The 22,756-nt window shown below is 41.8% G+C and overlaps 1 protein-coding gene across 1 annotated transcript in view; it reads left to right on the top strand.

Annotated features, from left to right (window-relative positions):
* The window catches only part of CAPN7 (calpain 7), a 67,320-nt gene that overhangs the window by 5,812 nt on the left and 38,752 nt on the right, over positions 1 to 22,756 (top strand). Inside the window, exons 2-10 of the mRNA XM_073678072.1 lie at positions 327 to 435; positions 6,657 to 6,814; positions 8,529 to 8,596; positions 10,367 to 10,576; positions 10,714 to 10,800; positions 15,847 to 15,973; positions 19,973 to 20,058; positions 21,452 to 21,545; positions 22,004 to 22,150. Of these exons, the coding sequence (XP_073534173.1) occupies positions 327 to 435; positions 6,657 to 6,814; positions 8,529 to 8,596; positions 10,367 to 10,576; positions 10,714 to 10,800; positions 15,847 to 15,973; positions 19,973 to 20,058; positions 21,452 to 21,545; positions 22,004 to 22,150 (1,086 nt within the window). The remainder of the gene's footprint in view (positions 1 to 326; positions 436 to 6,656; positions 6,815 to 8,528; positions 8,597 to 10,366; positions 10,577 to 10,713; positions 10,801 to 15,846; positions 15,974 to 19,972; positions 20,059 to 21,451; positions 21,546 to 22,003; positions 22,151 to 22,756) is intronic.

Here is a 22,756-nt window from a genome sequence, read left to right as displayed (position 1 = left end):
GCTAAACAATGCTTCAGCTAATTGGTCGGCTGTCCGCCTTCTCACCCGACTCTTCCATACACAGGAGCACTCATTCAGGAGAACAATATCTATGCTATTGTGGGGGCGTGTTCTTTCCCTTGAGTGTTGCTGCGTGCTTCTGATTGGTCAGCATCTTACAAGGGGAAAAAGTACACGCCTCAGTGAAAACACTGATAACACCCTCTTGGACTTTTTTAAAAAAAGGAAAAGTATCTCTGCAGCTTAACATGAAAATTTTGCCGAGAGAGGTTCTCTTTAAAACTGCAACAACATTTTTAATCTGACCGGTGATTTCTACAATGCAGGAAGCTGCTCAAGCCCTAATTTATGCTGAAATGGCAGGATCCACACTAGAGAATATTCAGGACAAGATAAATGAGTACCAGGAAAGAGTTCAAGCTCTTTATACCGCAGGTAAGTGGATTATGGTAGTAGGAGTTGTCTGTCTATCCTTCTCCCGCTTTGTGCATTGTATCACTCCTTGTTATTACTGTATACTCCCAGATGCACATCTGTATCCCAACACTCTATATTTGTGATAAGTCACATAAATCTTCATGAAAGCGTTAACATAACTTGGGCGCTTGGGCCACAGTGCACAACCTGTAAGTAAAGGTCCATTTAAACGGACCTTCCGGACTGGCTGCACTAAAAGACTGTGGTAGTTTTATAACTTGTTTACACTGGCAGATGAAGTAAACGATGCCCAAGTCAATGAAAAAATGAGCCACAGTACAGTATGAAAACCCCATCAGTCCAATATTGACGGCTTATCCTAACGATAGGTCATCAGTGTTTAAAGGGACTGAAATGAAAATGTATCACCTATCTATAAGATGGATTATAAATATGTTATCATCCGAAAAACAAGACCTCAATTGATCACTGCTGCAGTAAGAAGTTGCATTAAGCAGTGGTTAAAGGGAACCTCCAGGTATTTGATATTGGCCTCCTATTCTTTAGGATATGTCATGAATATCTGATCAGTTAGGGTCCGGCACCACCACCTGTCATCTGTTAGCACTTCTGATGATTTCTGAATGTAATCATTGAACAAAGCTGCACTTGACAGCCCCGTTCAGTGTGTAGCAACTGCTGCCGAACGCTGCAGATCAGCTTCTATTCAAAAGTATAGCAGCTACTCTGCAGTCTTTGGCAGCGGTGGCTACAAAATTAATGCAGCTGTTTACAACCGGCAGATGATCCATCACGCTGTCCGTTATCAGACTCCTACCAATCTGATATTGATGACGTAACCTAAAGCTATGCTATTACTTTTGAATGACTGGAGAACCCCTTTAAGCATGCTTGCTGCAGCTTTGTTTGCATCGCTCGGGTGTTTGTCACTCATGGTGCTGACAATCTGTTCACAACACTTTTTGGGGGAGCGTGGGCCTCGGAGACCCTGAGTGGTCATACATTTATCATCTCTCCTGTGAGTAGATAGTATGGAAACCTCTAGATCACAGAAAACCTTTTACAGTGCTGCACAACTATTTCACTGAATGTATTCTAACCTGCAATACAGTGCCGAATACCGCTCTGTTTTGTGCACCATACAAGCCAAAAGGCACACACAAAATTGTGCACGAGGCCTGAGGCTGCTGTGACATGAGTATTTGTCTAATGCACATTATAGGCAATTGTTTTCTGTCCATCATACAGAGCAAATGTTATCTAATGCTTCCACTCACATGGATGTATAAAATATGCACATATTTTAAAAATGTACCATAGTTTACTTTCATGTGTTTTTCAGATAGAAATACCTGTCTAGGTTTATTTTCAGAGATTAGACTATGGATGCATCCATATTTCCATCCCTGATACTGATGTGATCTGCTCCATGATCTGGATGTAATGTGTGAAGCTAGCCTAAAGGCTTGTGCACACACATGTAGAGCTCCTAGTGCCGATCACAGTCCGATACATACCACCCAGAAGAGCATCGGACTTCTGAGGCCCGTCAAATTCATATAGCATTATGCACATTTCACCATATGAATGTGCATGACCTATAGGCTAACACTGTCTGTCTATTGAAACACTGTCGTCTGAATTTTACAGTGACTTTACCACCCCCCCGCACACCCGCGGTGTTCTTGTTTTACAGGTTTTATTGTTTTCATAGATGTGTATTTTTAGTCAATGCAGGGATTTATAGAATTTCCCCACAAAGGACAGTAATGCTTATCTATGTTATTCTAGCTACGCTAACCTTCTTCACAGAAAACTTCCCATTATGGCCCTATGAGAGTAAGATGAATGAGATATTACTCTCCCCTCTTTTGAAGTGCACTGCGTGCGCATCTACTCCCCCCTCCAACCGGCTGTCATTTACCACCCCCCAGGATCAACCACCACTTTCTTTGACCACTTCACCACTTGGCTACTTCATTTCCTCTCCATTGACATCCCCACTATCCTCATGGGCGACTTTAACATCCCCATTGACACTTCCCTCTCAGCTTCTATCCCTCACTTCCTCCTTCGGTCTTACTCAGTGGTCTTCCACACCCACCCACAAAGACGGCCACACACTGGACCTCATCTTCAGCCGCCTCTGTTCCCTATCTAACCTCTCTAATTCACCTATCCCTCTCTCTGACCACAACCTGCTTACATTCTCTACCCTCTCCAAGGCAACAATGGCCGCTCCACACACTTGCATACCCTCATAGAAATCTCAAACACCTTGACCTACACTCACTCTCTGAATCCCTTCTCCCTCTTACAGACATTAGTTCCTTACATGATGCAGATGTTGCTGCCACTTTATACAACACCACAACAGCTGCAGCTCTCGATTCGGTCGCCCCCCTCACACATACCAAAGCTCGCACAATCAACAGGCAACCCTGGCATACCAGCCTAACTAAAGAACTGCGACGGGTCTCCAGGGTTGCTGAGCATAGATGGAAAAGGTCCCACTCCAATGAGCACTTCATCGCATTCAAACAGTCCCTCACTACCTTCAAGTCCACACTCACTGCAGCAAAAAAAACAAACATACTTCGCATCTCTCCTATCCTCCCTGTCTCACAACCCCAAACAACTATTCAACACCTTCAATTCTCTCCTCTGTCCCCCAGTGCCTCCTCCCTCTCATTTTATTTCAGCTGAAGACTTTGCCTCATTCTTCAAGCAGAAGATTGACACCATCAGACAAAGCTTTTGCCTAAAGTCCCCACACCTACTCAACCCTCCTCCTCCAAAACCACCTTCTCCACCATTACGGAAGATCAACTTTCCTCTTTACTCTCCAAATCACACCTCACCACCTGTAAACTTGACCCAATCCGATCCCACCTCATCCCAAACCTTACCACTATCTTCATCCCATCCTTAGCCCACCTCTTCAACCTGTCATTAACAACTGGTGTCTTCCCCTCATGCTTCAAACATGCCTCAATCACACCCATCCTCAAAAAGCCCTCCGTTGACCCATCCTCTCTGACTAGCTATCGCCCCATATCACTTCTCCCCTATGCCTCAAAACTACTGGAACAACACGTCCATTCTGAGCTGTCCTCCCACCTCTCCTCCTGCTCCCTCTTCGACCGCCTACAATCTGGTTTCCGACCGCACCATTCTACTGAAACTGCACTGACTAAAGTCACCAACGACCTACTAACCGCCAAATGTAAGTGACACTACTCTGTCCTCCTCCTCCTAGACCTGTCATCTGCCTTTGACACAGTGGACCATTCCCTCTTACTACAAACTCTCTCATCTCTCGGCATCACAGACTTGGCCCTATCCTGGATCTCCTCATACCTAACAGACAGGACATTCAGTGTCTCCCACTCACACACCACCTCCTCATCTCGCCCCCTATCTGTCGGTGTCCCCCAAGGTTCAGTTCTAGGACCTCTGCTCTTCTCCATCTACACCTTAGGCCTGGGACAGCTCATAGTCTCATGGCTTTCATTATCACCTCTATGCTAATGACACACAGATCTATATCTCTGGACCCGATATCACCTCCTTACTAACCAAAATCCCACAATGTCTATCTGCTATTTCATCCTTCTTCTCTGCTAGATTTCTAAAACTTAACATGGACAAAACAGAATTCATCATCTTTCCGCCATCTCATTCACCCCCCCCCCAAACTGACCTATCTATCAACGTCAATGGCTGTCCACTCTCCCCAGTCCATCAAGCTCGCTGCCTTGGGGTAACCCTGGACTCTGAACTCTCCTTCAAACCACATATCCAAGCCCTTTCCACTTCCTCCCGAATCCAACTTAAAAATATCTCCCGGATCCGCACATTCCTCAACCACGAATCTGCAAAAACACTAGTGCACGCCCTCATCATCTCCCGCCTTGACTACTGCAACCTCCTGCTCTGTGGCCTCCCTTGCAACACTCTCGCACTCCTCCAATCCTAAACTCTGCTGCCCGACTAATCCACCTGTCCCCCCCCCCACTATTCCCCGGCCTCTCCTTTCTGTCAATCTCTTCACTGGCTCCCCATTGCTCAGAGACTCCAGTTCAAAACCCTAACCATGACATACAAAGCCATTCACAACCTATCTCGTCCATATATCTCTAACCTAGTCTCCCGTTACATACCCGCACGCAACCTCCGATCCTCACAAGATCTCCTTCTCTACTCCCCTCTTATCTCCTCCTCCCACAATCGCATACAAGATTTCTCCTGTGCTTCCCCCCTACTCTGGAACTCTCTACCCCAACACGTCAGACTCTCGCCTACCGTGGAAACCTTCAAAAGGAGCCTGTAGACCCACCTCTTCCGACAAGCCTACAACCTTCAGTAACCACTGATCCACCACACCGCTGCACGACTAGCTCTACCCTCACCTACTGTATCCTCACCCATCCCTTGAAGATTGTGAGCCCTCACGGGCAGGCACCTCGCTCCTCCTGTACCAGTCGCTGTCACATTGTGTTCAAGATTAGTGTAATTGTTCTTGTATGTATACCCCTTTTTCACATGTAAAGTGCCATGGAATAAATGGCGCTATAATAATAATAATATCTACAGAATGTGGACAGAAATATGTAGAAACTGGAAAATGTTGGCATCTTGTGTCCAGGGAATTCTGCTAAAAGATCACTGCTCTGGAAAGCTATAAATGTGGAAACAATGGGGTACAAACTCCCTAAACTTGTGCCCCAAAATCCAAATACTCATGTGGCCAATTCATGCAGATGCTGTTTTAACACTTAATGCCTAACTGCACTTATAGAAAACCATTGACATTTCATAGAGATGACCGACCTTTTGATTGGTGGGGTATCGGCATTTGCCAAAATGAAGGCACAGAAGCGCTCAGCAGAGCTGCTGTCTGAGTACGCAGACTTTACTCCTCTAACTTTCTGTTGAGCCCATCTTTAGTCTGATAGGACCAGCTCTTGTCTCAGTGCTCCTGCTCCTTCCTTTTAGCGATCAGGTATCCCAGAAATGCCCAACGTTTTCTAAAAGCGCAGTTACACTTTAAAGGGTTTCCTTATGAAGATAATGTTGATGGCAAGAATCATTGCAGCCCATTTATTCTGGTGATTAGCGAGGAGTCCCAAGGGTCAGATCTCCAGTGTCAAACACTTAAACAAGTTGTCCAACTCCCACCGAAAACTTTCAAACACCATGCATAGTTTAAAAAGAAAGTACAGTTATGGGTTCTAAGCCCTGGCGCTCCAGCGCCGATTCCTCTGATGGTCTCCATCAAGACAGGGAGCAATGATATCTCATTCTTTTGTCACTTGACCGATGAGTCCTTGCCACAGCGATCATGGGACTGGAACAGGACGTCACCCAAGGGACATTTGATGGTGTCCTGCTCTAGTGACCTTACTACTGTGGCCAGTCACATGCATCAGTGGTCAGTTGACCAAAGAATGAGGTCACGTTTCATGTCCCAGTGTGGTACAAATTTTCCCTTCAACCAACTGGGCATATACCACAGAACTTCTGAGGTTGTTAGCTTTTTCTCCTCTAATTATAGCCAATCTGAATATGACCACACTCACTGACAAGCTTTGTGGTATACAGCCATTTGCTTGAAGAGAAAATTTGCACCTTTAAAAGAGGGTATAACTGGTACAGAAGAGAGCAGAAGAAAACGAAAAACTGTTCCTGAATCAGTGAAGGAGCAGCAACAATTGGAGGAGGCACTCAGTTTAAATTAGAAAATAATCCAGTCCTTTTCACACCATCCTTGCAATTTGGATTTTTCTTGGGGAATTCGGACAACCCCCTTAAAGGCATATGTGCAGCATAGGCCAATGATATTAAAGTCACAGAACGTTTTCAGCTGTCAAAAATATGAGACAGGTTCCTGTTGTTTTCAGTAGGGTGGTCATTTGACATAAGTAACAAACTATACTAATGTCTTTAAGACATTCACCAAAACTTTGAAATTGTGGCCACTGGCCAGTAATGGAGTCATACAGACCTGCAGTAGTGGAAAACTCACAGAGGATGTGTAAGGCACAAGCAGCCTTTGCTGAACATGACACAACTTTTAAAGGAAAATCAATGTATATTATCCACTCTACTCGTATGATATTCTAATTTAGTGGCAAGATATTTATTGGTAATTTTTAGTGTCCTCCTAACCTGTTGGATTGTAGTAATTTATGTATTCTTTGTTCGCTACATTACAGTTCAAGCCCAGAATATTGATCCCTTAAAATCAAAGCAGCATTTGGATCTAGAACGGGCACACTTCCTTGTCACCCAGGCATTTGACGAAGATGACAAGGGGAATGTAGATGAGGCGATCGAGTTGTACACTGAGGCGGTGGAGCTTTGCCTGTCAACGGTAAGTCGAAACGCCTGACTGACAAAATCATTAAAATCAAGTGTGCAATTGACTTGCTTTTTCTGTTTGCTGTCATTGTCCTGCAATGGGAGATTTTATCTTATATAGTGTACATCTTGTTTCCATGGAGCCAAGAGTAGACAGTAGTTATTCCAGGAGAGGGGTTAGCCTTAATATCCCAGCCAGCTCTGTCCAGTCTTTTGATTTCTATACACTAGTTAGCTGTTCATCTCCCTTGCCCTCTCTCCTCCTCCTCTCATTATCTGAAGAGATGCAGTTATAAATCACAAGCCCTCCAACTTTTACAGCAGGTCTCCTAATGACAGTTGTCTGTCTGTCTTGTGTGCTTGTTCAAGTGCCCTGTTATCTTTGTGTAAATGCAGGGATAACAGTGTAGACTCAGTTTAGACTCAGAATAAACCACTGATAGCTGAATGTGTTACAGGAGAAACTGTGCTGAGCTTCATAGTTCTACTAATACTACAGTTTTACTATTCACCAAAGCGGTCACTCAAGGAGGAGAACCCGTCCTGCCAGAAACCTGGAAGTAAGGAGCTTGCATTGCTCTGAACTGCTCAAGAGACAGAATACCCCTTTAAGTGGCATGTGCCTCTTATTATATTTAGTGCACTTTATCACTGCATGCCCCTCATCAAGACTGGTGTATGAAACGCCAGATTTAATTAATCAGGGGCCATAATCTTAGGTGTGTTTGACAGGTTTTATGTTGAATCCCTTGCTGCAATTGGTATTTTTCATCTCTTACTTCTGGCCTCTCACTAGTTGGATCAGACACCTCCTACATTTACTGAATTTCTAAACAAAATTAATAATGTAATTAGACTGGAAAAGGGAGTGTAGCAAATGTGGAACGCACTACACAAAGTCAAAGGAACCTGGGAATCCCTGCTGTACGGTCTGATACTTAGGTAGAGAATGCCATAGATGACCTTGGCTTCCCTCCTCCTGAATGATTCCCATTTCGGTGATGTATGATGGTCTTTACATTCCTATCCCTAGCTGTTTCTCTATGTACCTGGCATTCTTCAGGTTAGACAGCCAGTGTTTTTCACAGATACAACATGTACCTATTTTATTCCATGGTGCTGTTCACATGTCCGTGTTTTTTCACGGACTGTGTGTCTGCAAAATACTCATGGAAACATGTCCATTTTTTTCTGGCAGCACAGATGGAAAGTGCCAATACGAGTCTATGGGTCCGTGAAGGACACGGATGGCATCAGTGTACAGTCTGTTTACTGGTCATGTTTAATATTGCAAAGTATATGAGAAGCTTTGTCATTTATTTATCCATACATGGAAAAACTGATGGCACAGGTCCCATTATTTTTGCTTACATGAAAAACTCTTGACGTCTGAATGAGGCCTTAGTATGTCAATATAATACTTGAATAATAGCCGTCTTTACAACCACTATTCCTTCATCTGACTGTGGTGGAAATGGGCATTAGAGAGGGTGTTGGGCTCTCTGTCCTGCCGTGCGATTTATAGCCTTGTTCTTTAGGTAAGATACATTTGTTATATGATGAGGTCTTTTTATTCTTCTGTTTGGCTTATTGATTCAACTATTTTCTTGTACTTTGAATATGGAAATTTAGTTCTATTTGAATCTCAATAATAATTAAAAAAAAAAAAGAAATGATTCATTATGTTTTCTAAGAATTTTTTTTTTTTTTTTTTTTTTGCTATTTAGTCCAATGAAACTACAGATCAAAACCTGCAAACAAAATTGAAGCAGTTGGCTCGGCAAGCGTTGGACAGGTGATTTCCGCGTCGTTTCAGCACAGTACTTCCTGATGTGTCAGCCGCCTCTCTCCTGGTCTGGCACATTCCTGGGTTAGCACATCATATTTTCCCCGGAAATAATGCTTCAATTCTATTATCTAAATACTTGTGCAATCACAATGTGCTCCCAAAGAAAAATCCCAAGAGGGTAGAAATATTTGTGCTATTTGCAAACCTTATATAAATTATTGGTTTTGTATTATGATGCTGATCACAAAGTCTGCTATACACAATAGGAGGGCATCCTTAACTCCTTAAAGGGAACCTGACATATAAAATAACGCTATTAATGTGCAGATATGGAGTTAATCTGCAGGTTAATAGTATTCTGACACCATGTGGCCCCTGCACTGAGAGACCCGCTGCCAGGAAATAATGAACTTTATCCCACCCCCTTCCCCCTCCCCCGCAGTGGGGCTCTCAGTGCGAGTGCTGCACAGTGTCAGTACGCTATTAACCTGTGGATTATCCCCGTATCTGCACGTTAATAGCATTATTTTACATGACCGGTTTCATTTAGTGACCTATCATAGGTCAAATACAGGGTGCTGAGACTGCTAATTGCACAACAGGTGCCATGTGGGTTACACAATCAGAATCTGCCTCTGACAGCAGGGACCAGAGCGCCTGATCACTGCAGTTTAACTATTTAAATGCCACTGTCAATCTCTCAGCATTTACATGGACACAACATGTGCTTGAGCACATTACCGCTATCAGAGAAAAGATTGCAGGGTGCAGATGGGTTATTGCAACCCTGGACCTACTGAAAGCCCCCATGGCTGCCACCTTGGTGCTCCTGTGAATCCAAGCCACAGCGTTACCTTTATAGAAGACAGTGCTGTGTAATGCCAAAGTATTGCAGAATATCGTAAAAGCGATGAAACACTCTGAGGTTCAAGACTCCTATGGGAATTAATAAACACATATTAAAATAATTTAAAAGAAAAAGTTGAAATCACCTCCCTTTTCCCAAATTTAAAAATGAAGATATAAAAAGAATAAAATATATATTGCTAATTCGTAATGGTCCGATCTATCAAAATATAAAACTATTTAACCCAAACAGTAAACATTGTAAAGTCTAAAAAAAAAAAAGTTAAAAACACCAGAATTGGCACTTTTCAGGTGCCGTACCTCCATTAAAAAAAAACAATACATAGTGATCAAGACATCATATGTACTCCAATATAGTACCAATAAAAATTACTGCTTGGCATGTAAAAAACAAGCGGGTCAATCAACTGGAAAATTAAAAAGTTACAGGTCTCAGAAAGGGATGATAAAAATCCACTTAGAATTGCCATTTTTTTCAGCATTTCATCCCCTCCAATTTTTTTTCCTGCTTTCCAGCGCATTGTAGGGTAAAGTGAATGGTGTCATTCAAAAGTATAAAAAAACAAACTCTATAGTGACAGAAAAATAAAAAGGTTACGGCTCTAGGGAGAAGAGGAAAAACCAAAAGTGCAAAAAAAATGGAGCATGGCTGAGTCCTGAACGGGTTAAAATACTGCCTCGCAATATATTCCGGGGAAAATGATGAATCCAGTTCTGTCATATAAAGTACTCCTGTGCTATATAGATTTTGAAATGGTAATTTTAGTCCCTTGGATTACTTCTCATTACGGTAGGATTACACCTATTTCGTGATTAAGGTGTTTTCCCGCCTGTTGCTACATTCTGCTTTGATTTGCTCTCTTTACATATTGGTACCAGTATAAAACTTTGCTTCCTTTTCTTCAATAGAGCAGAATCATTAAGAGACTCCAGGTCTAGATCTTCTTCCAAAGATAAGCCATCTGCCCCTAAGCAAAGCCAAAACCAACCAACACGGAGCTTCCTCCCTTTGGGTCCAGACTTCAGCTTGAATGATAAACCATCAGCTGGCAGGCAGGTGGCCCAAAACAGCGAGCCACCTCGTCAGAGGTACACATCGGAGGAGATCGAAGTGCTCAGGTATGGTTCACCTCACTTGTGCTTAACGATTCCTATTCTTGTAGCATCTGCATTCTCTGCTTCACTACACATCGGTCACAGGTTCATTCCTCCATTACATTCCATGCTGATGGTTTTCTGCTTTTTTTTTTTCACAGGAAGACATCAAAAATTAATGGCATTGAATATGTGCCTTTTATGAGCGTTGACCTGCGGGAGCGATTTGCCTTCCCCATGCCATTTTCGTAAGTATGTAGTGTAGTAGTTATATATAGATAAAAAGGAACCTCAATGTGTTTCTATTTATTTTAGAATAGTCAGTACATCATTAATGATGTCTAAAAGGGGATAAAAAAAAAAAAGATGTGCCTAAGCACTAATGGACAGATGGTTGATAACTACCGGTTTGTTGTGCTCGGCATCGTTCTTCTCTGGCACAGAGCAGTCACTGACCGCTCCTGCCGGGGACTCGGCTTCTTCTGCTGACGTCACGTCAAGCAGAGCAATGGCTTCTTTTCTGCTCTGCTCTGTTGACAGGGTGGGACTGCCAACATTATTCTGATTAACAGCTGGATCCGCGCTGCCTAACTGGGGGAGCCGGCTGTCAATTAGCATGATGTCGCAGTCACGCCCCTACGACAGAGCAGACCGGAAGAGAAGCTTCTGCTCTGTTGATGTGGATCAGCTGAATGGTCTGCAGGACTGGTCAGTGTGCCGACTCCGGCTACAACAGGAAGGTAGTTGCCTCTTTTAGCACATAGTAAAAAAAAAATAAATAAATAAAGTCCTCGACCGCACCTTTTAAAGAACATTTGTCACTTGGTCAAATGTGGCCAGTTTTTGGTTCTGATTTATTCCTACTTTATTCCTCCGCTGACTCTTCGTTTTCTTCTTTTTTTTAAAAAAAAAAAATTAAATCTGCCATACTGTTTCAGATAGAAGGGCCTATTTATTTAGTGCAACTTTTCATGTTCTTTACTAAGGGGGCATGACTCACAGGATAATAATGAAAAGCAGCCTAAAAACATGCCCACAAGGAAACCTTGCATGCCTCACCCCCTTAATAAACGCCATAAAAGTTAGTACTGAATAAAAAGGCCTATATCTCTGGACCAAATGTCTTGATTAAAAAAAAAAGGCCATAATACTCAGGGGAGCCATGGGAATGACATAAGAGCAAGACAAAACATGTCAGAGAGATGGAATTTTCAATAGCAGCGCAGTAGTGTTGGCCAATTAGTACAGGAGTACTGACAATACAGTTCATTATTTGGGCTGACTGCAGCTAACTAATTGAAGGGAAGGTGCCATATTTTTTAATTTTGTATTTATAACTATTGATTATGTAATCAATTATTTTTAATACAAAATGAAATGTGTTTTTACACACTGGGGCTGCCATTTTAATTTGCTGATGTGTAAGTATCTGAGCATGACACTTACCTCAAATACAGCAGCCCCTGTGCATAGGAGACTGACCGTATCTCCTGCATTGTGGCTGCCTCCAGCTGTGACCTGGGCTCAACACTTGGGCTGTCCAGGTCACAGCTGTGGGAGGAGATGGTACCATTTGTTTTAAGACCGCAGCTATGCTGCACGCTCCAATTCATCCTGTGACCGCTCACCATGCAAAAGGAGATGCTGCGAACATTGAGCGGAGGTCCAGGACAAGGTGAGTATCTGCGGCGAGTCAGAGGTGATTGGCAGCCTGGGATTAGTAGTACAATACCAGGCTGCTCACTGCCGCTGTCACTGCAGTGTTCAGAGCACAGCAGTGCAATAATCATCATGCTGCTGTGTTCTGATCACTGACACAGCTGTGCTATGTCAGCAGGCTTAAACTGGCATAGCGGAGCTGTGTATCTAAGGCCCATCATGTGTGATATCCCCCAGAGCCATGTATCTAATCCCATCTGTGATACAACTCAGAGCCGAGAATCTAATGAGAACAAGAAAAGAGGTGTTCCAAGTCCTGGATAAAATTTTTCTTCATTGTAATATTTTAAAATTTATTACAAAATCAGCGTGGGAGGAAAAAACAAAAAGATACGCGTTTCAAACGCTAGCCGGCGTTCTTTGTTAAAGTCACAAATCATCTGTGATACAACCCAGAGCCATATATCTAATACCATCACATGTGATACAACTTAGAGCAGTGTATCTAATGCCCATCATATGTGATACAAACCAGAGCCGAGTATCTAATCCCCTCATCCTTGATACAACCTAGAGCTGCGTATCTAATGTCTATCATGTGTGCTACAGCCCGCAGAGATGCGGATGGAGAGGGAGGGTCACACATTACACCACTGCTCCCCTAGAAGTGGACGGAGCGGTGTCACACTTTACACCACTGCTCCCCTAGAAGTGGACGGAGCGGTGTCACACATTACACCACTGCTCCCCTAGAAGTGGACGGAGCGGTGTCACACATTACACCACTGCTCCCCTAGAAGTGGACGGAGCGGTGTCACACATTACACCACTGCTCCCCTAGAAGTGGACGGAGCGGTGTCACACATTACACCACTGCTCCCCTAGAAGTGGACGGAGCGGTGTCACACATTACACCACTGCTCCCCTAGAAGTGGACGGAGCGGTGTCACACATTACACCACTGCTCCCCTAGAAGTGGACGGAGCGGTGTCACACATTACACCACTGCTCCCCTAGAAGTGGACGGAGCGGTGTCACACATGACACCACTGCTCCCCTAGAAGTGGATGGAGCGGTGTCACACATTACACCACTGCTCCCCTAGAAGTGGACGGAGCGGTGTCACACATTACACCACTGCTCCCCTAGAAGTGGACGGAGCGGTGTCACACATTACTCCACTGCTCCCCTAGAAGTGGACGGAGCGGTGTCACATGAATCTAATCCCATCCTGTGTGATACACTACACTGATCCCTGTATCTAACCCCAGCGTGTAATACAGTCCTCGTATCTAATCGCAGCACATAATAAACTCACTGTTTCTAACCCCAGCATATGATGGGGCGAGTAGCACAAACTAACACAATCGGCACTGCCAGCTGTCCTTGGTGACACTTTTCATATGTCAGTATCACTTTGCAGTCACAAACAAAATGTCTCCTTGCTTTTATCCTAAACTTCATCCTTCCTTGTTCCTTTACAATCACCCAGAAGGGGAGGTGAGGAGTGATGTCACACACATATGAGAGCAGATCCAGCCCACATTTATTGCAGTCGTAGTACAGCCTAGTGTTTAAAAGTGGAAAATATCAAAACTTTTTAAATTATTTTTCACATTTTGGAGCATTAAAAATGTTAATTTTTTTTTTAATTAATACTTTACATTTTGGCAATTTTTGAAAAAAAACATCAACATTATTATGGCACCTTCCTTTTCAAGGTAATTTTTACAGGTGACTGTACCAGGCGTCGCAGCTGAGCACGCCTGTGCATATTCCATAAATGTATGAGATGGATTAATCCCGTTTATGGATTATGATGATCTACATAAAACTGTGGTTTATTAGCAATCCAGTATGTACAGTTGAAACCAGAAGTTTACATACACTATATAAAAAGACACATCTGCATGTTTTTCTCAATATCTGACATGAAATCAGAATAAACCTTTCCCGTTTTATGCCAATTAGGATTACCATAATTTGTAATATTTGCCAAATGCCAGAATAATGAGAGAGAGAATGTTTTAAGGCATTTTTATTACTTACTGCAAAGTCAAAAGTTTACACACACTAAGATTACTATGCCTTTAAACCATTCTGGACTGCCCATATGATGATGTCATGTGTTTGGAAGCTTCTTCCACACCTGTGGATGTATTTTAATGCACACCTGAAACACACTGCTTCTTTGTGTAGCATCATGGGAAAGTCTAAAGAAATCAGTCTGGCTCATCCTTGGGTACAATTTCAAGATACCTGAAGGTACCTCGTTCATCTGTACAAACAATTATATGCAAGTCGAAACAAGATGGGAATGTCCAGCCATCATACCGCTCAGGAAGGAGACGTTTTCTGTATCCCAGAGATGAACGTGCTTTGGTCTGACATGTGCCTATCAACCCAAGGACAGAAGCAAAAGACCTTGTGAAAATGATGGCTGAAGCTGGTAATATTGTGTCAATAACCACAGTGAAACGAGTACTGTATCAACATGGGGTGAAAGGCCACTCTGCCAGGAAGAAGCCATTACTCCAAAAGAAACATAAAAAAAAACAGATTAATGTTTGCCAATGCACACAGGAACAAAGACCTTAATTTTTGGAGATCTGTCCTGTGGTCTGATGAAACTAAAATTGAGCTTTTTGGGCATGATGACCATTGTTACGTTTGGAGGAAAAAGGGAGAAGCTTGGAAGCCTAAAAATAGCATCCCAACTGTGAAACACGGGGGTGGCAGCATCATATTGTGGGATTGTTTTGCTGCAGGAGGGACTGGTGCACTTCACAAAATAGATGGCATCATGAGAAAAGAAGATTATGTGGCAATACTGAAGCAACATCTCAAGACATCTGCCAGGAAGTTAAAGCTTGAGCGGAAATGGGTCTTGCAAATGGACAATGACCCGAAGCATACTGCCAAAATGGTAACAAAGTGGCTTAAGGATAACAAAATCAATGTTTTAGAGTGGCCATCAGAAAGCTCAATCCTATTGAAAATTTATGGGCAAAGCTGAAAAGACAGGTTGCGAGCAAGGCGCCCTACAAACCTGGATCAGTTACACCAGTTTTGGCAGGAGGAATGGGCCCAAATTCCGACCAACTATTGTGAGAAGCTTCTGGAAGGATATCCCAAATGTTTGACCCAAGTCATTCAGTTTAAGGGTAATGGTACCAAATACTAATGAAATGTATGTCAACTTTTGACATTGCAGTAAGTAATAAAAATGCCTTAAAACATTCTCTCTCGCTCTCATTATTCTGGCATTTGGCAAATATTAAAAATTATGTTAATCCTAATTGACCTAAAACGGGAAAGGTTTATTCTGATTTCATGTCAGATATTGAGAAAAACATGCATATGTGTCTTTTTATATAGTGTATGTAAACGTCTGGTTTCAACTGTATGTACATTACACAGTTCTCATTTAGATCTATGGGCTGGTCCAGTCCTCAAAACCCCCCAATAGGTCATGATTTAACGATATCCTATAGAGAGAACCTGTGGCTATGTATATATGTGCATATATGTATATGTACCATGTTTCCATCCAAAGATCTGCAATATTAAATGGTATAATGTGTGAGATATATATAATTAAAAAAATGTACTTTTCAAATGTTTTACTCCTTTAGAGATAAGTTTGGAAAGTTGGCGCTGTCCCCCAAGCAGAAAGCCATGTTTTCCAGGTGGGTGAGGCCGGATGAAATCACCAACAACCCCATCATGATCTACACTGTGTCAAGTTTCAGCATTAAGCAGGTAAGGCAGCACCGTGTCACATGTGCAATGTATACCCCACAAAATATAGAAGGGATGTTGGCATTTGACAACCATTATAATGTTCATCAAAGCACCTCATTTAAAGGGAATGTGTCATCAGGTTTTTGACACCTATTCTAAGAACAGCATAATATAGGGGCAGAGACTCTGCTATCAATAATGTGTAACTTACTGGGCTGCTTTCTGTAGTTTTGATAAATTCAGTTTTATCAGAGGGAGATTATCACTAGAGGACTAGAAAAACTGTGACCATGTAGTCCTTCATATTCATGAGCTTTGTATAACCCCGTCCCTACCACTGATTGACAGCTTTGTGTATATACTGTGCATAGGTAGAAAGCTGTCAATCAGTGGTGTGGGCGGGGTTATACAGAGCTCAGTATTCAGAGAACTGCTAGATCTACACCAGAGAAAACAGGGATTTTATCAGAACTGTAGCAGGCATCCCAGTAAGTGACAAATTGCTGGAATCGGGGTCTCTGTCTCTACATTATGCTGTCAGACAGGATAGCAAAAACCTGGTGACACATTCCCGCTAAACCGCTCCTAGTATCGGCCTGTTTTTTATTTTCAGTAGATAGAATAAAGATTTTGGCTAATTTGCCTACAGCACCTCTTTAGGGTCCTTTCAGTGTCAGTCCCTGCCTACATTCAGTGGAAATCGTAAAGGAAGATCTGAGATCCCAACATAGAAAAACACACTGTACGCACACAAAGGCCTAGCCTCGGTGCCAGTTCTTCAAAATTCTTCCAAGTGACAGCAATAGCCCAACTATCACTCCATCATTCTGTTCTTTGGCTTCTGTTTAGATCTTCTTTTGACATTTCAAATATTTAACCCAATAAATTGCAGGTTAAAGTCCGCTAAGGGGATGAAAAAATGCTGTGAAAAGTAAATATTTAAAATAATAATACTAAAATATTTAAAACATATTTGAATCGCCTACCTTCTCACTATGTAAAAATAAAGAAATAAAATTAAACACGTTGGGTATTTCTGGGTCCGTAAAAAAAATTTTTCAAACTTCAGAAATTATTCAAGCCACTAAAATAATACAATTTTGACCAAAGAAGGTTACAAGTTTGGTATCACTGTAATTTTACTGATCTGGAAAATCATAATGCCAGGTAATTTTTATCACACAATGAATGCTGTAAAAACGAAACCTGAGACACACTGGCAGTTATTTTCACCATTTCACCTCATCTGGAATTCTTTACCTGTTTTTCAGTATATTATATGGTGAAGTTAATGGTGTTATTCAAAACTAGCACAAATCCTAAAAAAAAAACAACCATTTTTCTGCTATGTCAGAAGAATAAAAAAAAGTTATGGCCCTTGAAAGAAGGAGGAGTGGGAACCAAATAGGCTGCATCCTTAACCCCTTTACGACCTACGGCATATATATATCATAGATTGCCTCCCCCTTGATGAGCACCTTTTCTGGCACGTGACAGCTGATTTCATCAGCTGACATGTGCCCCTTACAGCTGCAGGTGGAATCGCTGTTAAATGTAAATGTCACATGATCGCGGGCCGCCAATGGGTTAGCATGACAACCTGAGGTTTGCAGGAGTCATTGCTGCTGTGAGTGCCGCCCAGTGGCCAGCGCTCATAGCAGATGTGCATTTTTGCTACACATAGCAGGGCTGTAGCACAAGCGATCGGATGATTGCAGATTCTAGTCTCCCATGGAGACTATTGAAGCATGTAAAAAAATAAAAAAAAAAAGTTTTTAAAAATATAAAAGTTCAAATCAACCCCTTTTCGCCCCATTTAAGATGAAACAAAATAAACATATACACATATTTGATATCGCCGTGTTCAGAATCGCCCGATCTATCAATATATAAAAATAATTAATCCGATCGTTAAACGGCGTAATGATAAAAAAGAATCAAAACGTCAGAATTACTGTTTTTTTTTTTTTTGGTCGCCGCAACATTGCAATAAAATGCACTAACGGGCGATCAAAACATCATATCTATCCCAAAATGGTATAATTAAAAATGTCAGCTTGGCACGCAAAACATAAGCCCTCACCAGGCCCCAGACCCTCAAAAGTAGAGATGCTAGTGGTCTCGGAAAATGGCAACTTTGTTTTTTTTTTGGACAAGTTTTGGAATTTTTTTTTTACCACATAAATAAAAAAAGAACCTATATATGTTTTGGTATCTACGAACTCGTAATGACCTGGAGAATCATACTACCAGGTCAATTTTAGCATTTAGTGAACATGGTCAAAAAAAAATAACACAAAAAACAATTGTGAAATTGCAGGTTTTTTTTGCAATTGCACCTCACTTGGAATTTTTTTCCAGTTTTCTAGTACACTAAATGGTAAAATCAATGGTGTCGTTCAAAAGTACAACTCGTCCTGCAAAAAACAATCCTCACATGGCCATATTGACGGAAAATGAAAAAACTTATGGCTCTGGGAAGAAGGGGAGCAAAAAACGAAAACGCAAAAACGAAAAAACCCAAGGTAGTTAAGGGGGATTTTGTTAGACAAGCTTGAGACATTTGTTCAGTTTTGGTAACCATGAATAGAGTCCGGACATCCACATTTATTGTATCTCATTTCACCCTGACCTAATATGTAATATATACAGTTTCTTCGACTTTAAAGAGGACCTTTCACCACATTTTTCACGTTGAACTAGACACACAATGTAACAGTGGTTGCAAAGCAGACTAAAATATGTATTTTTTTTAAATTTCACCTCTCCGTTGTGGAGATAAATCAAACTATTTGGTACCTAATAAGTTAACACCCACTTGGACTTAAAGTTATCAGATAGTTTTTACTGGGGGTGTATCTTCCCCCTGTAGGAGGCTGACCAACCATAAGCTGGCTGCAGTACAGCAACAAAAAATCCCTGATTGGTTAACGTCATACAAGGGGAAGAAATACATGCTCAGTGAAAGCAATCTGTTCACAACCTCTTGGACTTAACTAAAGTTAAATCCTTAGGTTTAAAATATTTTGATTTGCTAATGTCTCCGCAACTGAGACGCGAAATCTAAAAAAAAACAAAAAAAAAACGTTTTATTCCACTCATCGTGTGTCCAGTTCAGTATTAGTATTTGGTGAAAGGTTCTCGTTGCATAATAACCTGAAATCAGCCACTGATCACCTAATTCCTTAGTATTTAAAAGATTAACTTTGTGCTTTTAGTTCTTTTGTTTCTGTGTTTTTTCTAAACTTGTATATGATTAGACGTCATAAATTTGCAGCACTTGGCGGTGGGCTGTAATCCCTTTTCATTCTAAATGTACAACAGAAGACAAAAGCCATATGTCTTTCTTTTTTGCTGCATACATAGCTTTTAATGACATATCCCCAGGAGCCATATGATTGCCGGATGCCCCCAGCATGGCTAACCTACTGGGTGTATATATGCCCAGGTCAGCTTTGCTAGTGACTAATGTCGCTACAGAGGGCTTTTTTTCTCTTGTACAATTGGGATTTCTGTGGAGTGAATGTCTCCCAGAGATCTATAATGACCCTATGGGGGATATATTATGTTAACAGGACACTGGCCCTGGAAAATTGAAGAATTGCAGAAAGCATTTGATAGTAGAGATATAAAGTGATTAAGTGTACCGTTTTAGAAACAGCATGAATGTGAAAGCAAGCTTTTATTCTGGCCTGCAGGTGCTTACTGTTGCTACATTAATGGCTCTAAAAATGACAGAATCCCAAATATCTACAAATAACAAAACAGTCACCACTTTGCCATAGCCTCCCATTCATTCTTTACAAAAAAGCGGTCTGTGTAATGAAAAAAGCACTGAAAAAAAATATTTTGGTAGTGCAATAAATAAAAAGTTGAGGTTATTGCGCACCATGAACAGTGTCTGGTCATTTAGCACTATAACATTCTGGTTTGTAACAGGTTAAGGAAAGGTTGTATGAGACTTGTGGGACCAATGGTGAGTGAGTAGTGTAACCATTGCATGTACTTTGTCTCCAGACTATAGTGTCAGATTGCTCCTTTGTGGCCTCCCTCGCCATCAGCGCTGCCTACGAGAGACGCTATAATAAGAAATTGATTACAAGGTATGTCCTGCTGAGACACTGAATACACTCTCGCACATTCATTTTAATTCTGGTCTTAAATTTGTTTTAGGGGATGTTGTAAATTTTTATAGAGTAATCATTTTGATATGTGCTATATTTTTTTAACAATAAGATGCACTTTTTTTGCAAGAAAAAATTTTGCTTAAAAGTGTCTGTGCCTTATAGTCACGAGGCAGCGTCCTGTGATCGAGGAGAACGCTGACAGTGTCTTTCCCGATCTGAGAGAACTGCTCTCTACTCCTGCCCTACACTGATCAGTCTGAGCCTGTACATCTCTAAAGCTGCATGGATGCTGCAGATCCAGACTAGCTGAAGAACTTTCAGGTCATCTGATCAGCCACCTGCCTGGAAGGAACCTCAAGACGTGGCAGTATATACAATGTGTAGCAGAAGTGTGTGTTTTGACATTGTAGCTGAACTGTGTGTGTTGATATAGCTGAGCCGTGTATGTTTTATGTTTTTATGTAGCTGAGCCATATGTGTATTGATGTAGCAGAGTTGTGACTGTAGCAGAGCTGACTGTGCATGCTGTTTGTATGTGTGCGCTGTAGAGAGTGCACATAATGTTCACGCTGTAAAACGTTGTATATACTACACAATGCTGCAGAGAAAAACTAACAATAGATTTATTACCTCCCTATTCTACCCTCGTGCATTAACATTAGCGCTATTGACCCTTCCATTTCTTTACACCTACTGAAAGATTTTAATTAGCTGGAAATATTTTTTCTTATTTTCCTCTGCCTAAATCTGGGGTGCATTGCAGTATAATGCGCCCCCCTCAAGCCTCGTATTTCCCTGAAAAAACATACCTGAAATAGTCTTTGAATTGTTGATCATCTACCGTATCCTCGGAGTTCATTGGGGTTTCCTGACATATATCTCTGACAGATGTCAGGGTATAGACATACCGCAGCATCGGACGCCTGTAGGCTTCCATGTTAGATAAAGTATGCCATTCTTTTTTTTTCATTGGGTGCAACTGTTGGTAAAGTACCACAGACTGCACTATTCTACACAGCAAAAAAAGGTGTATTAGCCCAGCTCGTATACACGCTGTTGGTCTCCTTTGGGTGAATGGGGGCTTATGTATACCATGGAAGTGTACACAGGGTGCTGACAGCAGACATTGCAGATGCAGTGTGAAGCATCCCTGCGGTAAATACAACCACATACAGCCAGGGCATTGTGTGCCAAATACTCCATCGTGGAGTTAATGTTGGCTGATTGACTTAATGGAAAATGACCTCTCAGCCAGGTGAATATTTTGGGTTTTGCTTTTGAAAGGATCACAGCAGCAGATGTGCTGCACAGCTTCTTTCTGTTCATATTAACTACTTGCTAATATACCAATCTTTCATATCATATTTAGTGTCATCTACCCACAAAACAAAAAAGGAGAACCAGAATACAATCCTTGTGGGAAATACATGGTGAAGCTGCACATTAATGGCGTACCTAGGAAGGTAATTCATTTTTCTATTATTCACTACTACTTCTCTATGTAGTAAATAATTCTGATACTCTACATCAGAGGTGCACAACCTGCGCCCCCCGAACCATCAGGTCCCGGACATGCTCTTATGTGTCATGCAGGTGGGAGCAGAGACGAGGGAGTACTACTGGTGTACAGGGTGTCAGTCTCCGTGAGCCCCGTATAGCTACAGAACCCTCTCCAATAAGAGGATTTAGGGTGACCATGTACGTGTGCAGTTATCTAAGCAACTCCCAAGTACAACAGAGAGAGCTAACATGAACACTGTGTTTCTGGGACAAAAGGAGATCCCCTTTACATTAAAGGTTGGGGAAGTGGAATCGATCATAAATTCATAGGTTATAAATGTCTCCGATTGTAATACTGCTTTGTTTTGTTGCATCGCTTCATTATCTTTATTGCAGGTCCATTTTTAATTTATTCTTTCAGGTGATCATAGACGATTTTCTGCCTGTGGATCATAATGGAGAGTTGTTGTGCTCATATTCTAACAACAAGAATGAATTATGGGTGTCTCTTATTGAAAAAGCCTACATGAAAGTAATGGGAGGTTATGACTTCCCCGGATCTAATTCGGTAAGATAAACCTGCCTTCTTATCTTTTCTGTGACTTGAGCTCTCTGGCTCCTAAATCTGATAGCTGCCCCAATCGTAAGATATGACTTCTGTGTTTTCAAGTGATACATGAATAAATTCTGGTATTTTATAAATACAGTACAGACCAAAAGTTTGGACACACCTTCTCATTTTAAAGATTTTTCTGTATTTTCATGACTTTGAAAATTGTACATTCACACTGAAGGCATCAAAGCTATGAATTAACACATGTGGAATTATATACTTAACAAAAAGTGTGAAACAACTGAAAATAAGTCTTATATTCTAGGTTCTTCAAAGTAGCCACCTTTTGCTTTGATGACTGCTTTGCACACTCTTGGCATTCTCTTGATGAGCTTCAAGAGGTAGTCACCGGAAATGGTCTTCCAACAATCTTGAAGGAGTTCCCAGAGATGCTTAGCACTTGTTGGCCCTTTTGCCTTCACTCTTCGGTCCAGCTCACCCCAAACCATCTCGTTTGGGTTCAGGTCTGGTGACTGTGGAGGCCAGGTCATCTGGCGTAGCACCCCATCACTCTCCTTCTTGGTCAAATAGCCCTTACACAGCCTGGAGGTGTGTTTGGGG

This window comes from Phyllobates terribilis, unplaced genomic scaffold (assembly GCF_046119375.1).
Source record: "Phyllobates terribilis strain yellow unplaced genomic scaffold, ASM4611937v1 Scaffold_4__5_contigs__length_816908805, whole genome shotgun sequence".
Lineage (NCBI taxonomy): Eukaryota > Metazoa > Chordata > Amphibia > Anura > Dendrobatidae > Phyllobates > Phyllobates terribilis.
This window is presented reverse-complemented; position numbering and strand designations above follow the sequence as displayed.